The 18,951-nt window shown below is 47.1% G+C and overlaps 1 protein-coding gene across 2 annotated transcripts in view; it reads right to left on the bottom strand.

The window, feature by feature from the left end:
* Positions 1–18,951, bottom strand: part of ITGB1 (integrin subunit beta 1) — a 446,163-nt gene that overhangs the window by 304,793 nt on the left and 122,419 nt on the right. For both annotated transcript variants that reach the window (XM_086941542.1, XM_086941543.1), the window contains exon 3: positions 12,053–12,138. In XM_086941542.1, the coding sequence (XP_086797668.1) occupies positions 12,053–12,138 (86 nt within the window). The remainder of the gene's footprint in view (positions 1–12,052; positions 12,139–18,951) is intronic.

The following is an 18,951-nucleotide window of genomic DNA, read 5'->3' as shown; positions in this document are numbered from 1 at the left end:
TGAAAGGTGGCAACCAATCCAAAAAAAAGAGAACTACAGTCTCATAGACCGGATAGGCAATGAGGCAAAGAGAATGCCGACATTTTACTTGAGCCCCTACTCAATGGGCCACCACAAACTTAATCATCCCACTTAACCAGACTGGGTTTACAACAACAACAACAACAACAACCAAGCATTTGCAATGCAATAGGTCTCGCATTTTAGAAACTTTGACCTATTGGTACTGTAAATGACAATGCCTTTTATTTATGTGTTGTTTTTTTAAACACATTAATAATGGGCATTGCCATTACAATGCCAATAGCTCAAAATCTCGCAATTGCAAGACCTACTACATATCAAATGCTTGTTAAACCAGGAATCTCTCCCAGGGAGCTGTCATCACTGAAGTATCACCGCCTTTGGGGGCAAAGTAAAAGCAATGACATAATCCGGTGAAGAGCGCTCACTGCAGGGGTATTTATTTAATTCAGATGTTTATGGGGTGCAACAGGTAGCCATAGGGCCATCCTTCCGGCAGCTGTCTTCGCTGGAGCAACAGAAGCCTGTGACCTTTTATATCTGCAGTAACCGCCCTCCCTGTAGGCTTCCTTTCAATGACACTAAAAGATGCCCTCACTGCTGGAGCTTCCCTGAGAGGAACGCCACCCAGGGGGATGCAGCAGAGGCGCTGACATCTTGGCAAGGGCCACAGGTCTTGAAATACTACTGGGCCAGTTAGTAACAGCAAAGGCTAGAGAACATGATATTTAGGGTAGGGAAACAAATGCAATAATGTTTTGAAATACCAGCCTTCTCTCGAAATATAACAAGCACTCTGACACAAATCAGAATTAGAAAGATCTACATCCAACTTGCTTTCATGTAAAAAAAAAAAAACAAGAAATGCGAGGTATGCAGCTGGCACCAGTCTGCGCTGCTGCTCGCTACAGAGCTCCCTAGGCCAGGGGAGAGAAAAGGCAGGACATGCACCAGTCTTTAGCTAATTGCATGCTGTCTTTCTTAGAAAGACAGCACACAAAAGCTCAATAGCGTGTGAGCAACAACAACAAAAAAAAAAAAGCACAGGCAGAGTTGAAAGTCCTTACATGCGCGCTGGCTCAGGCGAGTCCTAAAGACCCTGGAACCTCAGCAAATATCATGGCCCTGCCGTTAATGCTCGAAAAAGCACCCAACTTCCTCTCTACCTCTATTATAAACTTCTTTCAACTGCACAAATCAAAACAGGCTTTGGAGAAAATTTAAAAGTGGACGTATCCCTCTAAAACCTATATTCCAACACCTGGATTAGAATCAAGCTAGAAAGAGGAGCCAACCTATCGAGGGCCATTCCAACGCCAGCAGACTCAAACAGTGGTGTGTCATGTACTCTACACTATTTAAGCCATTTCTGACAGACCTGCCCACAGCCTTGGCCTCGGTCATATCCCACCCTCCAAAGTTTTGTTCCATATCTCTTTCAAATATTCTCTAAGCGGACAATATGGTGTTAATCAGTTGGACTAAGGTTGGAATGCAGAGACTCCTTGACGCCATCCAAGCATAGTACATCAAGAACAATCTGATAATAAACACCAAAAGCACGAAAATTAGGAACCGCTCCAGAAGAACAAAAGTAAAGGCTAGTTGGTTTCTTGACTCCAACAGGGTTGACAAAACAACTGAATACAAATACCTTGGGCTCCTACATGACAGCAATGGCTCATTCAAACCGCAGAAGAAGCAATCAAAAGATAAGGAACTGCCTTGGCTGCAGTGCTAACTGCCCACTTCAGAAATCTAAAAGGTTAATAGTTTAGCCCTATTTAGGAACTACCAAGGCACGGGTGATCGCCACCCTTGCTTACGTAAGTGAGGGTGTTGCGTGTTAGAAACTCGAAAATCCTGGATACCACTGTGGCAAGAATTTACAGGTACATCTTCCCACTCCCCAGCTACACATCACCTGCCCAGGTCACAGTCGAGTTTGGGATAATAAAGCAGTCTTTTGCCAGGCGAGCAGCATTTGCCACTATCTGCTACCGACTCCAATCCGCCAAGGAGTACACCATAAATTGCAGTGCATGGTTGGAAATAACCAATAGCTATCACTCACTTGCCAGAGACTCTTTCAATGGAACAATCAATCTGTCTGGTCTAACAGAGCTATGGTCTGTAGGAACGACCTATGAAACCAAAAGAGCTGTTAACAAAATATGATCATCCTTAGACAATAGGGCAACCATAGAGAAACGCTCACACTCCTGGATGGTACTAAACAGCTATACAATCTTGAAACCACAGCAAAACACGGGAGATGTTTACAACAGCAGGATAAAAGGCCAATACCTGAAATATCGAATTTGGATCCTGCCTTCCAACTAATATGACATGCCCTGGTTGAGGGCAGAAGAGAAGGTGGCTTACTTGTGCAGCCACCCAAAAGAGGATGCAAGACACATGATATGCCTTTTCAAGTCTACCCAAATCCTCCATCGACAGTGGCTGCGTCCTTTCTGGAATTAGTCAGGGGTACGCTACTGAAGACAAGCCACACTTGTCTTCAACTCAGATGGTTTACTGCTAACAATTGCAGTGTGGACGGCACTCACAAACTTAAAAGCAGATCACCATTCATTCATATTCACTTTTTTTATGCCAGATAACCCTTTAGTTTTTCTTGGTTTTCAAGAACCTAAGATAATTTATTTATTCTTCTTACAGCTTTTGGTACTTGTATTTTGCAGACAGGTATGATTTTAACTAATTGAACAATAAAAATTTCAACTGGTAAAGTCCAAGTGGTTTTGTAAAGGTCACTAGGACCTCAACATAGCAAAATAGGACAATATTACACAAGTTACCAGTCATGTATGTTTTTTTTACTTTACATGTTTATTCTGGGAAAGCTTGAAATAGATGTTTTTTAAAGAGGAAATCATTTTGTCTACAGAAGCAAAATACTGTTGAAGCGGTTTTCATCTATGTACAGTTAACAAAGTGCCCTTACTGAAATAGTGAGATATAGGCAGGGGAAACCCAATAAACCCTTGTAGGCTTGGGCACTGAATATTTAAGGTCAAAGAATGCTACAAGAGATTTGATTCAGAAAACAATAAGTCTCAGTTGAGAGTCGTACAAACGTATCAAACTCCAGTGTGTCCAAAGGATATCACACTTGAAAGTTAACTGGAATAAATCAAAGGAAGGAAAAGAGAACACACGGAAGAAATAAATTGTATTCAAAGAACGTTTGTATTTAGTAATGAAGCATCAAATGTAACCAAATTATTCAATAAACAATGGTCGTGTGTTGGTGACAACGCAACGCTTCTGGAGATGATGGAAGTGTCGACGTTTCGGTCTAATGTGCAGTCATCATGTAGACCATCATCAGGACAAAACAATTTGTTGCTGGGAAAACCCTTGAAATTTCCAAAGAGGCTGGTCACCAACACACAACCATTGTCTATTGATTAATTTGGTTGTCTGTTAAACTATAAGGAGTTGATGTCGAGTTGTGAACTGATGAGTAGATGTATATACCTCTGTTCATGACTTTTGCTTGAATTTATTTCTTTGTATCCACCTCCGCAGATTACATTTGATGCTTCATTACTAAATACAAACATCCTCTCCAGAAGCGTTGCGTTGTCACCAACACACGACCATTGTTTATTGATTAATTTGGTTGTCTGTTAAACTATAAGGAGTTGATGCCGAGTTGTGAACTGATGAGTAGATGTTATATACCTCTGTTCATGACTTTTTTGCTTGAATTTATTTCTTTGTATCCACCTAACCAGATTTACATTTGATGCTTCATTACTAAATACAAACGTTCTTTGAATACAATTTATTTCTTCCGTGTGTTCTTTTCCTTCCTTTGATTTATTCCAGTTAACTTTCAAATGTGATACCCTGTGGATACACTGGAGTTTGATACGTTCTTACTGAAATTAGAACATTTAAGTTATGTTTACCTTTCATGAACAAATTGTCGAGAACCAAATAGATAATGGTCAGTGATGCACAAGTTACTACTTGTGTAACGATATATCTGTAAGAGACATTAGTTAGTGATGGATTCCTTACCTTAGAATATCCCCAGGAGTCAGACTGGATCCGGAAAATTTTGCGTAGCAATACCCCTGCGCGCCTGCAGGCGTCATCCGCGGCTCTGCGTCAGTCGTCGGCGTCGTTAGCGCCGGAATTACGTCGGAGTACTTAGACGCCGCCCACGCGTGCTGACGTCAGTTCTGATACACAGCTTTTCTGCGCCAGATACGCAGAGCAATGATAGAACCAACACTGGTGCCATGAAACTAGGGCCCTGAAAGGGGATGACCTTAACCCTAGATATCGGTTCGCAGAACGGGGAGGATGGGTGGGTCGGTAAGGAATCTATCACTAACTAAGGTCTCTTACAGATAGGTTGTTACACAAGTAGTAACTTGTGGATCTGAAAGAGACATGTTAGTGATAGATTCCTTACCTTAGAATAGATACCCAAGCAATATCAACCCCAGTGGTGGGTCTGCGAACCAATAATCACACCAGAAAGTCCTGGAGGACAGAACGGCCAAAGAATGCATCCCTCTGGACTTGGCTGTCCAGGCAATAATGTCTTGCAAACGTGTGCAGCGAGGCCCACATAGCTGCCTGGCAAATATCCTGCAAGGGCACTCCTCTGCCCAGGGCAGTGGTAGTCGCCGTGGCCAGAGTAGAATGGACCCGTAGTCCAACAGGGGGTTCCTTCTTTGCCAAGGAGTAACACGCCTGGATACACAAGATGATCCACCGCGAGATGGTCCGCTTGTGCACTGCCTTTCCCTTCTTAGCGCCCACGTAACCAACAAAGAGTTGGTCATCCACCCGGAACTGGCTTGTGCGATCCAGATAGTAAGAGAGTGCACGTTTTTGGTCCAGACGGTGGAGCCTCTCTTCCTCTTTCGAGGGATGCGGAAAGAAGGTGGGCAAGGTAATGGACTGCCCGATGTGGAAGGCCGTGACAACCTTGGGCAGGAAAGAGGGTCTCATCCGCAACACAACCTTGTCCGGATGGACAGAGAGGAAAGGAGGTGTAGAAGAAAGAGCCTGGAGCTCACTCACTCTCCTGGCAGAGGTGATGGCAATCAGGAAAGCAGTCTTCAAGGTAAGAAGACGGCGAGGACAGTTATGGAGCGGCTCAAAGGGAGCACACAGTAGGTAGGTAAGTGCAAGATTCAAGTTCCACTGGGGCATCACGAAAGGAACAGGAGGGAACATGTGTGTGATGCCCTTCAGAAACCTATTTACAATCGGGGACTTGAACAAGGAAGGCTGATCAGGTAGCCTTAAGAAGGCGGAAAGGGCAGAAAGGTACCCCTTGATAGTGCCCAGAGCAGAGCCCTGCTGGGCAAGAGAAAGAAGGAAAAGGAGAACCTCAGAAAGGTGTGCAGAGAGTGGGTCCACAGCCTATGCTGTGCACCATGCCACAAATCTGTTCCACCTGCAGGCGTATACAGACTTTGTGGAGGGACACCTGGCTGCCAGAATGACATTACAGACTTCGGGAGGTAAGTCAAATGGCCTCAACTGTCGCCGCTTAATCTCCAAGCTTGTAGGTGGAGACTGGACAGGTTCAGGTGGAGGACCGTCCCCTGCTGCTGCGACAGAAGGTCTTCCTGAAGAGGCAGACGAATCGGGGGTTCGACTGACCTGTTGAGTAGCTCGGGATACCAGTATCTTCGTGCCCAGTCCGGAGCCACAAGGATAACCTGGGCCCGGTCGCGCCTGATCTTCTTCAGCACTCTGGGCAGAAGTGGTATTGGCGGAAAGGCGTACAATAGACCGCAACTCCACTCGCGACGAAAAGCCTCTCCGAGCGAGTGCCGCCTCGGAAACTCCAACGCGCAGAACTGATGACATTGTGCGTTCTCTTCTGTGGCGAATAGATCTAACCAAGGCTGTCCCCATTGCTGAAAGAGGCCTTGCGCCACGTCAGAGTTCAGGCGCCATTCGTGATCTATCATGCACCGACGGCTGAGGTGGTTCAACACCTGGCAGGGAACCTGCCAGGTGTTGAACCACCAGGGTCACGCCCTGATGTTCCAGCCATTGCCAGAGCCTCCTCGCATAGGGTCCACGACCCCAACCAGCCCTGTTTGTTTCAGTAACACATGGCGGTGGTGTTGTCCGTGAACACTTGCACTACACTCCCTCGGACAGAGGGGAGGAATGCCTTCAGTGCAAGTCGGATCGCCCGCAGCTCCAGAAGGTTGATGTGGAGCTGGGACTCCGCCGGATACCAGAGGCCTCTGATCTCCGCCTCTCCCATGTGGCCTCCCCAACCCAGGAGGGACGCGTCCGTCACAACTATGTGCTCCGGGTGGGGTATGGAGAGGGATCTGCCACTGACCCAATCGCGGTCCGTGAGCCACCACTGCAGCTGTTTTGCAGTGCCCTCCGAGATCAAGACATGGTCGTACAAGTTGCCCTGATGCTGGGCCCACTGAAACTTCAGGTCCCACTGCAGAGCCCGCATCTGCCACCGGGCGTGATGCACCAGAAGGATGCAGGAGGCCATCAGCCCCAGAAGCCGCAGCGTCAACCTGACCGATATTTATCCACCTGAACCCGATGTTCGGGTGGATAAAGCCGAAACTGCGCCGAGTCCAGAACCGCTCCGATGAAGAGGAGCGTCTGAGAGGGACACACGTGTGACTTCGGCACGTTGATGGAGAACCCCAGCAGATGCAGGAGATCGGCCATAGTCTGGAGGTGGCTGACGACTGTCTGGGGCAAGCCCGCCTTAAACAACCACTCGTCGAGGTTGGGAAAGACTGAAACCCCTAACCTGCGCAGATGGGCTGCGACCACCGCCATCACTTTGGTGAACACCCGCGGGGCGCTGGTAAGGCCGAAGGGGAGCACGGTAAATTGAAAGTGCTCGTGGCCTACCGTGAACCGGAGGTAACGCCAGTGGGCCGGCAGGACGGGGATGTGAAAATAGGCGTCCAGCAAGTCCAACGCTACCATCCAGTCTCCTGGATCCAGGGCAGCTAAGACCTGAGCCAGAGTCAGCATCTTGAACTTCTCCTTCCGGAGGAAGCCGTTGACGTTCCGTAGGTCCAAGATAGGGCGTAGGCCCCCTTTGCCCTTCTTGGGTACCAGAAAGTAGTGGGAGTAACAACCACACCCTACTTTTGGCCTAGGAACGCGCTCGATGGCCCCCTTGGCCGAGAGGGCTGTGACTTCCTCTTGCAGAAGTTGCAAGTGATCCCCGCGGTGGAATTGCGGAGGCATGGCTGGAGGGGTTGCTTCGAAGGGGAGGGAGTAGCCCCTTTGGACGATTTGCAGCACCCACCTGTCCGACGTGACGGTGCGCCAGTGGAAGAGGTGATGGCGAACCCTGCACCCCACTGGCATCACATGGGCCTGAAAGCACAGACTAGGAGTGTTTTGAGGCAGGTGCTGCGGGGGAAGGTGTGGGCTGGCCGTGCTGTTGTCCCCGACCGCCGCCACGGCGGTTTCCATGGCCGCCACCGCGCTGTTGGACATTCTGCGGCGCGTGGCTGGCAGCACGTGTGGGGGCTCCCCTTACTTGGCGACGAAAGGAGCGAGAGGCACCTGTTTGCTGGCGAGGGGCCGAGAGGCCCAAGGACTTGGCCGTAGCCTTGGAGTCCTTGAATCGCTCAAGCGCATGGTCTGCCTTGTCGCCAAAGAGGCGACGGGCATGAAACGGCATACTCAGAAGGGTAGCCTGGACATCGGCCGAAAAGTTGGCGGACCTCAACCAGGCGTGGTGTCGAACCGCCACTGTCGTTGAAATTGCCCTGCCCAGTGAGTCCATGGTATCCAGCCCACCGGATGGAATACCGTGCTGCATCTCAACCCTCCGCAAGGGTTTGTGTGAGTTTTGCCAGGACCTCCTCCGGACATTGTGGCAGCACGTCAGAGACCGCGTCCCACAGGGTGTATAGCGGCCCAAGAGGCATGCGGTATTAACTGACCGCAGTCCCAAACTGAGGGACGAGAACACCTACTTCCCGAACTGCTCATACCTCTTGGATTCCCCGATCGGGCGGAGCCATCGGGAATGCGGTCTGGGAAGTGAAGGCCTGGATGACCAGGCTCTCGGGGGTGGGGTGGGTGGACAAAAAGCAAGGGTCGTCCGGGGCCGGGCAGTAGCGTCTGGCCACGTTCCTATCCACAGGCGTACCTGTGGTGGGCTTGGACCAAGTGCCCACAAGAACGTCACACAAGGCCTCATTAAACGGCAGCAGAGGCTCACTGGAGCTTGCCTGCAGTTTAAGGACCTCTGTGAGGAGGTTACTCCTCACGGCCGCGACAGGAAGCTCAAGGTTTAGGGCCTTGGCTGCCCTTGTCAACACTACACTATAAGCAGCCCCCTCCTCCGTAGCCAAGGTGGGAGGGGAGACAAATACAGTGCCTGGCGAAGTGTCAATGCCACTGGCCTCCCCAAGCTCATATGTCTAGTCCTGTGGTGACTGGCACTCCTGTGCCAGAGGGTCCTCAGACCCCTTCCAATCACCCTCGTCACCCATCTCCTGTAGTACAGGTTCAACAGATTGGTCCTGTTCATGGAAATAGAAATCTTCAAATGCTGTCGGTAGCGCCAGAACCGTACCGGGGGTAGGATCGGGGACGGCGCCCATAGCAGGCGCCGGGGGCGACACCCGCAGGGCCGGCGTCGGCGAGGTCGACCGGCGATGACCCGGATCCGGAAGTGGATCCAGAGAGGGCCTGCGGCCCCGGGGCCGAAGCACCCGACGGCATCGGAGCCGAAGCACCCGACCGCTAGGCCCTCCAGCCAGGGCGGTTGGGCCCGGGGGCGCCACGGAACCCGACTGAGGAGGGAGGGGCCTCAAGGCCATGAGGTACCGCTCTATCTCCTCAGGCGTCGTGTCTTGCCCAGGGACCCGAAGGTGTGGGGCAGGCGGCGACGACGACAACTCCGGCGGAGCCGCGTGGGTGGTGTCACTCGAACCACCGGCCGTATCGTGCGAGCGTCGGGGTGGGTCGGAGGAACGATGATGTCTCTCCGACCTCTTATGCTTCTTACCGGAGGACTTGGATCCTGACGACCGATGACCACTCCCGGAGCTGCGAGGGCTCCGACCCCGCGACCTGTCCCTAGACCACCCGTGGGACCGGGACCTGGAGCGGCGCCGGGGCGACTGCAGGAGCTCCAGTCGCTTGAGAGACCGCTCTCGCCTAGCTTTAGACGTCAGGACCCGGCAGTCGGAGGAGGTGCGGTCGTCGTGGTCGAGGCCTAAACACTTGAGGCACCGGCGATGGGGGGGGGTCGGTAACCGACATCAGTCGGTCGCACCTGGAACAGGGTTTAAACCCGGGCATCCCTACCGGCACCGTTGGAGTCGAAGACTCTAGTAGAGAAATGATCAAAAAGTTTAGTCAAAAAAGACTAAGGGGTAGAGCTTCTCCGGATTTGCGCTAGCTGGCGCGGAAAAAAGAACTGAGGTCAGCACGCAAGGGCGGCGTCTAAGTACTCAGACAACGTCATTCCGGCGCTAACGACGCGGAGCCGCGGACGACGCCTGCCGGCGCGTAGGGGTATTGCTACGCAAAATTTTCCGGATCCAGTCGGACGCCTGGGGATATTCTAAGGTAAGGAATCTATCACTAACGTGTCTCTTTCAGATAGGGAAATTTTGCAATTATGTTGCTGCAGTGGTTACCTCCAATTGTAAATCACCTGCATTTGCCATGTCGCATAAATGCAGCGTTAAACAAAAATTGCTGTAAGCTCAACTAGATTAAATTACTATTGCAGGAGAATGTGACATAACTTGCCACTGAATGCTGCATAATTTACAAAACCATGCTGCATATTTTGGCCCCCTCTCCGCCCAATCCTAGTAGCCCCAACAACGGTAAAGATTTGCCGAGTAGTCCGAGAGCTGTTATTGTGATGATAAATCTTTAAAATATGGTGCTAAATTTTGTACAGTAAAGGCAGCCACAAATGTAATGCACAGGTCTTCAAACTTTTTTGTACCGAGCCCTACTTAGGTAGAAAAGAATTGTGTTTACCAATGACCTAGGAGTACTGCTAACATTGCAAAATTGAATTTAAGGGGTATTTTTCGGAGGATAAACTCTAGGACATCTGAACAAATATGGTATTTAGTGGTGCATGTCCCCACCCATCTTCCGAAACTTTAATGTGGAGTGTATAAAATCAAAAAGCAGTACCACATTCATCCCTCGCACACACTAAATAGGCACAGCAGAGGCCACAGGAGTGCAAGCAGGGCATGGCCATCATTAGTGCACCATCTGCTACGGTACCAGGCATCCGCACACACTATCAATACAGTTCTGTAGTATGTAACCCCAACTGGAGACAATCACCCCAAACAAGAGGGCAACTCCATGGTCACACATTCACAAGAATGCCCAACGGGAAAAATGGAAGAGCAGTCAACCACAAGGTTGGAACCCCTTTGCATACAAGGCATTATTTTAAGATGCTGTAGAGAAGTTCCCATACTGGAGAATCATGTCAGCGTAGTCTATAGTAAACAAGACATCTCTCGCCCTGCTAAGTAACATTTCTTCCAGCAATCCTTCACGAAGACTACATTCACACCAGTTTCCTCCAAATCTGGAAACGTTTTTTGAAAATGTCAAGTGTGTCAAAAAAGAGAGAAATGATTAGGTTCCTCAAGTTTATACATCTCTCTTACTTAGCTAAGACTGTTCCAGCTAAGGACTAATGCCAATGCATATAAGAATCATAGAAGGTCCAAAGATGGAGGTGTAGCATACACCAGTACGGATGCAGAACTCTGCACTGCTGCTGGAACAAGAGATTCTCCCAAAGCGGCAGACTGATCGGAGAACAGATGCGCATGCCCAGGAACTTGGGATACAATCTCTGAGCCAAATCTGGAGCCACTAGGATGACCTGGTCTTGTCGGTCTTGATCTTCAGAGTTATCCTCTGTGAGATTCGGGAGCATTATGCACTCTCCACTCGAGGGAATAGGCGAGAAACTGCGCTCTGTCTAGAATGGCTTCAATGAAAGGGAGAGTCTGTGAAGGAGTCCAGTATTACTTAGCCTCATTGATAGTCGACCCCTCGGATGGCTGATGAAGGGTGTTTCCCAGAAACCTGTCCCAGGATGCTAGTTTCCGGTTCAGGGAAGACCTGGCTTGGCAGTTCAGGCTGTACTGTTCCCATGAGTCACAGGGTCAAGACTGATTTGTATATGGTTGGGTCTGAATTGAGGTGGCAAAGTGAGGTACAAAATGATTATGGATTCAACCCAGATCTGTGACTGGGGGAGGGGGGGGGGGGGGGGGAAGAGTGGCTGAAACATTTCAGCACTCCTTCCATTATCTCCTTGTGTTTGCTCTGCCCTTCTGTACAAACCTGGGGCAGAATAAAGGGAAAATGCTCCAGTTCTTGATGCACATTCTACAGACCCATGTGGCCCACATCCCTCAAAAGGACATCCTCGTTCTACACTTGATGAACCAAACAGCATTATTGGCCCCTGACACCATTACTGTGATGTTGAACCCTGCAACAGCTTCAGTGTGAGGGATGTGCTCAACCGCCACCTGGTGAATTCAAGCACTTATGTTTTCTTGAGCTTTAAGAACCAAAATAGTTTCGCAAAGATTTACATCAACCGGAAGTGGATTTGGAGCAAGTCTAGTCTATCTCCTAGGTTTGATCTTAGAATGCCTAGTAAATAGTGTTGTATGCTTGCCTAAAATTCTATAGCACTTCACTTGAAGTCATGTTTACCTCCACCGCTTCCAAAAACCCTTAAAAAAATTCAAAGGTGACTGAAGGCATTATTCTAGAAAAATAAGACCAGATTTGCCAAATGGGGATACAATTTGTTAGGCATTAAAATGGTCTTACTTTTAACTGCAAATTTAGCTTAACTACAAAGAGCATTGTGCAGATTATAACATTCCTGCATACACTTATGAAGAGGATTTGTTCAAAGAAATATAGGGGATACTTTGTAAGGTACAATTTGCAACACACAACAGCAGATACATTTATATATTACAAAATAACTCACCAAATTTGTGCACCACCCACAGTTTGGTCCTGCTTGTATACATTCTCCACAAGACTTTGCATTTGCTTTTAGACACTCACTACCACCTGTTTGGAAGGAGAAAAAAGTATGTTTCAACTTCTAAGCCCTGACAGATGAAAATGAGAGCTAAAATATCAACGGTATATAATCAAAGTAAAATGGACAGCAAAAATATATATCAACATGAGTAGAATTACACAAGAGGAACTAAAATATTTTACCATCAGAATAGCGCTGAATCAACTTAGCCTCAGACATGTTACCATTAACAAACTCAATTACATGCTTTTATGGACATAAGTACTGGGCAAGCTTGTTGGTATGCACAGACGTCCCAGTCTTCTTTCCCCAAGTTGAGGGAGATTTGCCATTGCGATCAGTTGGGAACTATTCCACCAGTCTACACTAGACTGGCAACTTGTAGATCTGCCGGTCCTTCGCAGATAGTTACCAATTCCCACACTGACATATAGAGTCTGCAACACAGCAACCTGTTTGTTGGCAGAGTCGATCAGTCAGGTGGGGCCTCCTTTCATGTCATCCGTACCGCCCTTCAGGAGTGCAGGATAGCCTCTACAGTTCCGCAGGTGTATAAAACTATCCGATGCAAGGTTTCCTACAGGATACTTACATGTGACCCCCAGCTAGTGGATTCTAAGTGTTGTCAGCCATCTTACTGGCCTCACCCAACAGCCTGTCATTTGTAATGGAACGAAAATACAAGATAGCTTGCCTGAAGCAAAATGTTCACGTTTTGATAGATATATTTTTTTTTAAATAAAAAAAAATTATATTATATATATATATATATATATATATATATATATATATATATATATATATATATATATATATACACACACACACTTTAACCAATATTGCAAATTAAAATCTATATTTCGCACCTATGACAAAAAAGGAGGAGAAACTAGCAGAAAATGAAAGAAAATGGAACAAGATAGGTAGCGGTTATATGGCAACATTGGAAACCCACGAGTTCCGTCATTGGCTGCAAGGTTTAGGCATTGTCAATGCTTGGTTCGCTTTCTCATGTTTTTTTTATAAGAACATATTTTTGAAGAAACTGCTAGGCCCCCACAAATATTAAAACACAACAAAGGAGAAAAGCAAAAACATTGGAGTATGAAAAAGTACACATTCGCTTGGTAGATCTTGGCAATGAAGATAATTACTTTGTGTGCAGTTATGCCCCTTATAAAAGAGCAGAGTGCAGTCACTCACAGTGAAGTTAGCCACTGACTAAAGAGGGCTGATAGAGTGCCCCATGTTATATGAAGTAGTGGATGGTAGAAAAATGTGAATGACAACAGACCAATGGATGAAGAGAACTTGTTGACACGTGTATTATATAAATAATTTTAGTCAAATCAAAAAGGTCTTTGCTGCTGACAGATCCAAACATGTACACGGCCTTAAACTGAGCTAGCAGCTTTGATATCTCAATGCTTTGTACTGGCAATCGCTTAATAGCCCTGGAACGTTCAGAGATTTGAATGTATCCCTACCTTCAGAGGACGGAGGGACTTTATGAATTCAATGAAGGTACCTATGGTGCAAAGGTAAACTTAGAAGTACATAGCTCTTCCCTCTGCATCGCAGGATCTGGACTTACAGTACTTAAGCATTAAAATTCAACAGCAAATTATTAACAAACTACTGTCTCAAGAAATGGGTGGCAAAAATATGAACAGAAAAGGGCAACAGAAAAAAACCTGATCAAAATACTCTACAAAGCAGATTAACCCACAATAATGTCCGCTTTGGCATCCAAATCGAAGCAAAAGTTCCTTGAGAAGGATAGGACTAACCAACATGCAGTAGCTTCACCTATTTCACAAAACCACAGTGTTCTAGGACTGACAAAATCAATGTTGACTGCCCTTATAGATTATGTCAGAGCCACTAGTCAGGACTGATGCAACAATGAAGCTTCATTTATTGGTTCAAAATGGGGAGTCCGCCATTTTGATAATACCGAGATCAGCTTCCAAAGTGGAAAATATTTTTTAGTTGAACTAAAAGGCAAATGCTATTTACCCAGTATGCCTCTGTTCTTGGCATGTAGAGTTGTAGATTCACATGCTTTGCATAGCCTGCCATCTAGTGTTGGGTCCGGATGTTTGCACTTTGTTTTTCTTCGAAGAAGTCTTTCCAGTCACGTGGTCAGCGATGCCTGCTTTTGGTGATAGTGCGCATGGGCATCGACTCCATTGTTAGATTTTTTTCCTACAGAGGGTGATAATGGAGTTAGTAAGAGTAGGAGAAGAGATGCCCATGTGTATGTATCTAAGATAGATATCACTGCAACAGGTATGTAGGTAACCGGGGAGGCGGGTGGGCGCATGTTAATCTACAGCTCTACAGTCCAAGATCAGATGCATACTGGGCGAGTAGCTTTTTCCGTTCGAGGCATCTGAGCTGTATGCTCTGCATAGACTAGAAAAGCAGTAATCTCCGAAAGCGGTGGCTGACCTGTGGCTGTTGCAGAAGTTGGAAAGAGTGTACGTAGAACTGCTTTGCCCACACTAGCGTGCTGTCTTGCTAACGCATCACCACAATAGTGCTTTGTGAATGTGTGTGGTGTAGACCTTGTTGCAGCTTTGCAGAGGTCATCTATGGGGACGTTTCCTAAAAAAGCCATAGAAGTCCCTATTTTATGAGTGAAGTGTGCTCTAGGGGGAATCGTAAATGTTAGTTTTGCTTTTGCATAGCATGTTTGAATTCATTTGACTATCCACCATGCAATATCTGATTTTGAGATGGGATTGCCTTTATGAGGTAGAGCAAAAGCCACAAAGAGTTGTTTTGTCTTACAGAAAGGTTTGATCTTTTCTATGTAATAGAGTAATGCTCTTTTAACGTCTAAGGTGTGTAGAGCACGTTCTGCCACAGAATTTGGTTGAGGGAAGAACACCGGCAACTCAACAGATTGGTTGATATGGAAGGCAGAAATCACTTAGGGAAGAAATGTAGGATTAGTCCGAAGAACCACTTTTTTTATGTACAAGTAAAAATAGTTCTTCTATGGTTAGTGCTTTAAGCTCATCTCCTTTCCTTAGTGATGCTATAGCTATGAGGAAAGCGACTTTCCAAGTGAGAAATTGTAGCTCACATTTGTGCAATGGCTCAAAGAGTGGACCCACGAGTCTGGTGAGGACAATATTGAGATTCCACACTAGGGCAGATTGAAGTGTTGGGGGAATGACTAGTCCTTCCATAAATGCTTTGATAACAGGCATGCAGCAGAGAGACAGTTATTGTCTATTTTGAAGGTATGCGGCTAATGCAGAAAGTTGTAAACGTAGAGATGTGCATGCTAAATTTGAGTGCTGTAGATGCAGTAAACAGCAGATTTCTGAACTGAAGCATCAAGCGGGTTGATTTGATTGTTATTACAATAAATAACCAACTGTTTCCACTTTACTGCATGCACAAGCCCTTGTAGTAGGACATCTAGCCTCTTTGATAATGTTCAAGCTGTCCGGCGAAGATTAAGGTAGCCAAACTATGACTTCAGGTGCCAGATCGCAAGGTTGAGATGAAGGGGATCTGGATGGCTTATATATCCATGGCTCTGCGTGAGGAGATTGGGTGCAAGATGTAGTTTGCAGTGAGGGACTACTGAGAGCTCCAACAGGGTGGTGAACCACAGCTGACGGGCCCATGTGGGAGCAACTAGGATTAGTGTGAGGGACGCCTGCCTGAGCATCCAAACCACTAGTTGAATAAGTGGGAGAGGCGGAAAAGCATAGGCAAATATCCCTGACCAATTCATCCATAGTGCATTGCCTCTGGACAATGGGTGTGGATACCTGGAGGTGAAGCTTGGGCATTTTGCGTTTTAGCGTGTGGTTAACAGATCTAGGTCTGGGAAGCCCCACATCTGAAAGAATGGGATAAGAACTCGAGGGTGGAGTTCCTACTCGTGGATCTATTGTCTGCTGAGCAGATCTGCGATTTGATGGTCTACTCCTGGAAGGTGTTCTGCGAGGAGATACAATTTGTGAAGTATGGCCCACCTCCAGATGTGTGTGCTAGTTGTGAAAGCTGGAGAGAGTGTCCCCCAGTTTCTGTATGTAATACATTGCTGTCATGTCTGTGTATCTGGACAGCTGTGCTTACCAAGTGAACTTGAAAGGCTTTGAGCACTAGAAATATAGCTAGAAGCTCTAGATTTATGCGAACATGCTTTTGCTGCAGGCTCCACATGCCCTGAATTATGTAAATTTGGAGAAAAGCTCCCCAACCGGTTAGCACAGTCTGTGGAACAGGGTAGATTAAGGGCCGCCCTTTGGAAAGGTTTTGTGGATTTCACCACTGCAGAGAACGATGCGTGCAGCCGTTCACCAACATTAGATCTGATAACTGACCTCGAGACTGATTCCACTGACATGCTAAGCATTCCTGAAGGGGAAGCATTTGAAGTCTTGCGTAGGGGACTATTAAGATGCAAGTCGTCATAATTTCTAGTAACTGAATGAACACTTGAGCTGGCAGCGAGTGTTGAGGCTGTAATTGAGAAAGTAAGAGTATGAATGTTGTGGATTCGGGCCGGATCGGGATAGACCAGAGCCTTGTGTGCATCTAGAGTGGCTCCCAAATACGCTTGCGTGTTGGAGGGTTAGAGATGGGATTTGGACAGATTTACTGTGAATCCCAGATCGTGGAGCAGCTTCACTGTTTGGGGAGTGTGTTGTAGACACTCTTCTTGCGAGCTGGCTTTTATGAGCCAGTCGTCTAAGCATGGATAGACTGGAATGTGTTCTCTTCATATATGAGCTGCAACTACTGCCAGGCATTTGGTGAAAACCATGGGAGCAGAGGTGACTTCGAAAGGAAGCCCTTTGAATTGGTAGTGCTGTCCCGCTACCACAAACCTGAGGTAATTGCAATGAGCAGGGTGAATTGGAATATGGAAGTAGGTGTCCTTTAAATCTAAAGTTGACAAAGTCGCCTTGCTGAAGGAGTGGGAGCACTTGCTGGAGTGTTACCACGTGAAAGTGATCTGATTGGATGTATAGATTTAGATCTCGCAGGTCTAATATAGGCCTTAGAGAGCCGTCCTTTTTGGGAATTAGGAAGCATAGGTAGTATACTCTGGTCCCTTGATATTGTAATGGGACTGGCTCTATAGCTCCTTTTTGTAACTGAGAGAATTTCTTTTTTGAGAAGGTTCATATGTTCGAGACACAGTGTGTGGTATTGGAGGAATGTTTGGGGTAGTGCTGTTAGTTCCAGGTACTAACCATATTCGATAATTGATAGAACCCATCTGTCTGAGGTGATTGTATTCCAGACAGGTAGAAATTGGGAGAGACTTCCCGCGACAGGAGTGGAATGATCAAAGTTAATTAATGCCTCGGGCAAAAGAATAGCATCGCAAGCAGTGGGAATAGCCACAACAACATGCTTTGATTTTAATGCCGAAGATTTCGGTTCGACATGGGAATGCTTGGGTATCTATGGCGAAGATTTTGGTTTGACATTGGTATGTGACCGGCTCAATCCAGAGCCGGAAGGCTTTGATTTATGTTTCGGTGCCGAGCCGGAGAGTCCAAAACTTTCTCGGTGCCGAACTTGGCCCGAGGGCAGAGGAAGTACCAGAGCCTTTTTCTTTAATAAGTGGTATGGGTAGGAAGTTTCAGTACTCACAATACATTGACCCGGTGTTACTTGGTCTTCCGATTCGGCTTCGGGCACGGAAAGGTTTTCTTCCTCTACTTCAGCTCCACTTTAGTCAGAAGAATTAAATGGGACGCTTCGGGCTCTGTCAAGGTGGGTACTTGGCTTGGGGGAGAAATTCCAAATTCCACGCACAATGCCCCCACAGACTCATCACCGATAGGACAAATTACAAGACCTCCTAACAGGCCCTGAAGCTTAACACAGATCCTATGGGCCACGTCCGAAACTGACCCTTGATCCGGAGTTAGCCAGCCAAAGAAGAGCCCTAAGGAGGGCTGTGCGCCTGCACAAATTGAAAGGCACCTCGCTCTCTGCCAATAATATGGCTTTATTGCGCAAAGCCTTCAAAAAATCATCATGGGATGCCAAGAGACAAAAAGAACAGAACGAGTGGCTAAAAATATTCGCCTTGCTAAAGGTAAACAAGCACTGGCGTTGCCAATAGGTCTCGCAGTAGGAAAGTTGGAGCTATTACAATTGCAAATAACAATGCCTTTTATTTTTGTTTTCATTTTAAAAACATAAAGGGCTTTGTCATTTACAAAACCAATAGCTCCAACTTTCGTACTGCGAGACCTATTGTGCACTGCACAGTGTGGGTGAAAGTGGCGCTGCGTGGGCGAGTGGCGCTGCGTGGGCGAGTGGCGCTGCGTGGGCGAGTGGCGCTGCGTGGGCGAGTGGCGCTGCGTGGGCGAGTGGCGCTGCGTGGGCGAGTGGCGCTGCGTGGGCGAGTGGCGCTGCGTGGGCGAGTGGCGCTGCGTGGGCGAGTGGCGCTGCGTGGGCGAGTGGCGCTGCGTGGGCGAGTGTGGTGTTGCGTGGATGATAGTGGGCTTGCGTGGGTGTGAGTGGTGTTGCGTGTCTGTAAGTGTTGCTGTGTGGGTGAAAGTGGCACAGAACTCCCTCTTGACCTATAACTACTTAAACTATAGGAGTAACCTCTCAAACATAGGGCATATACCAACAATGTCTACACAAGATGAAGAGTTTTTTTCATTTTATTTCATTTTAGCAGTTTAAAAAGTCATTTTTTTCTCCTCTTTTTTTTATTACTCCTTTTTTATATCATATTTTTCAAAATTCATCAGTTATAAAAAATATATACATTTTACACAATAGCTACAAAAAAACATTTTACAACACAATCAAATTGTCCTTATTTCTTCAAATTTATA

This window comes from Lissotriton vulgaris, chromosome 10 (assembly GCF_964263255.1).
Source record: "Lissotriton vulgaris chromosome 10, aLisVul1.2, whole genome shotgun sequence".
Classification (NCBI taxonomy): domain Eukaryota; kingdom Metazoa; phylum Chordata; class Amphibia; order Caudata; family Salamandridae; genus Lissotriton; species Lissotriton vulgaris.
Note: the sequence above shows the minus strand (reverse complement) of the source record. Positions and strands in the feature narration are given on the sequence as shown.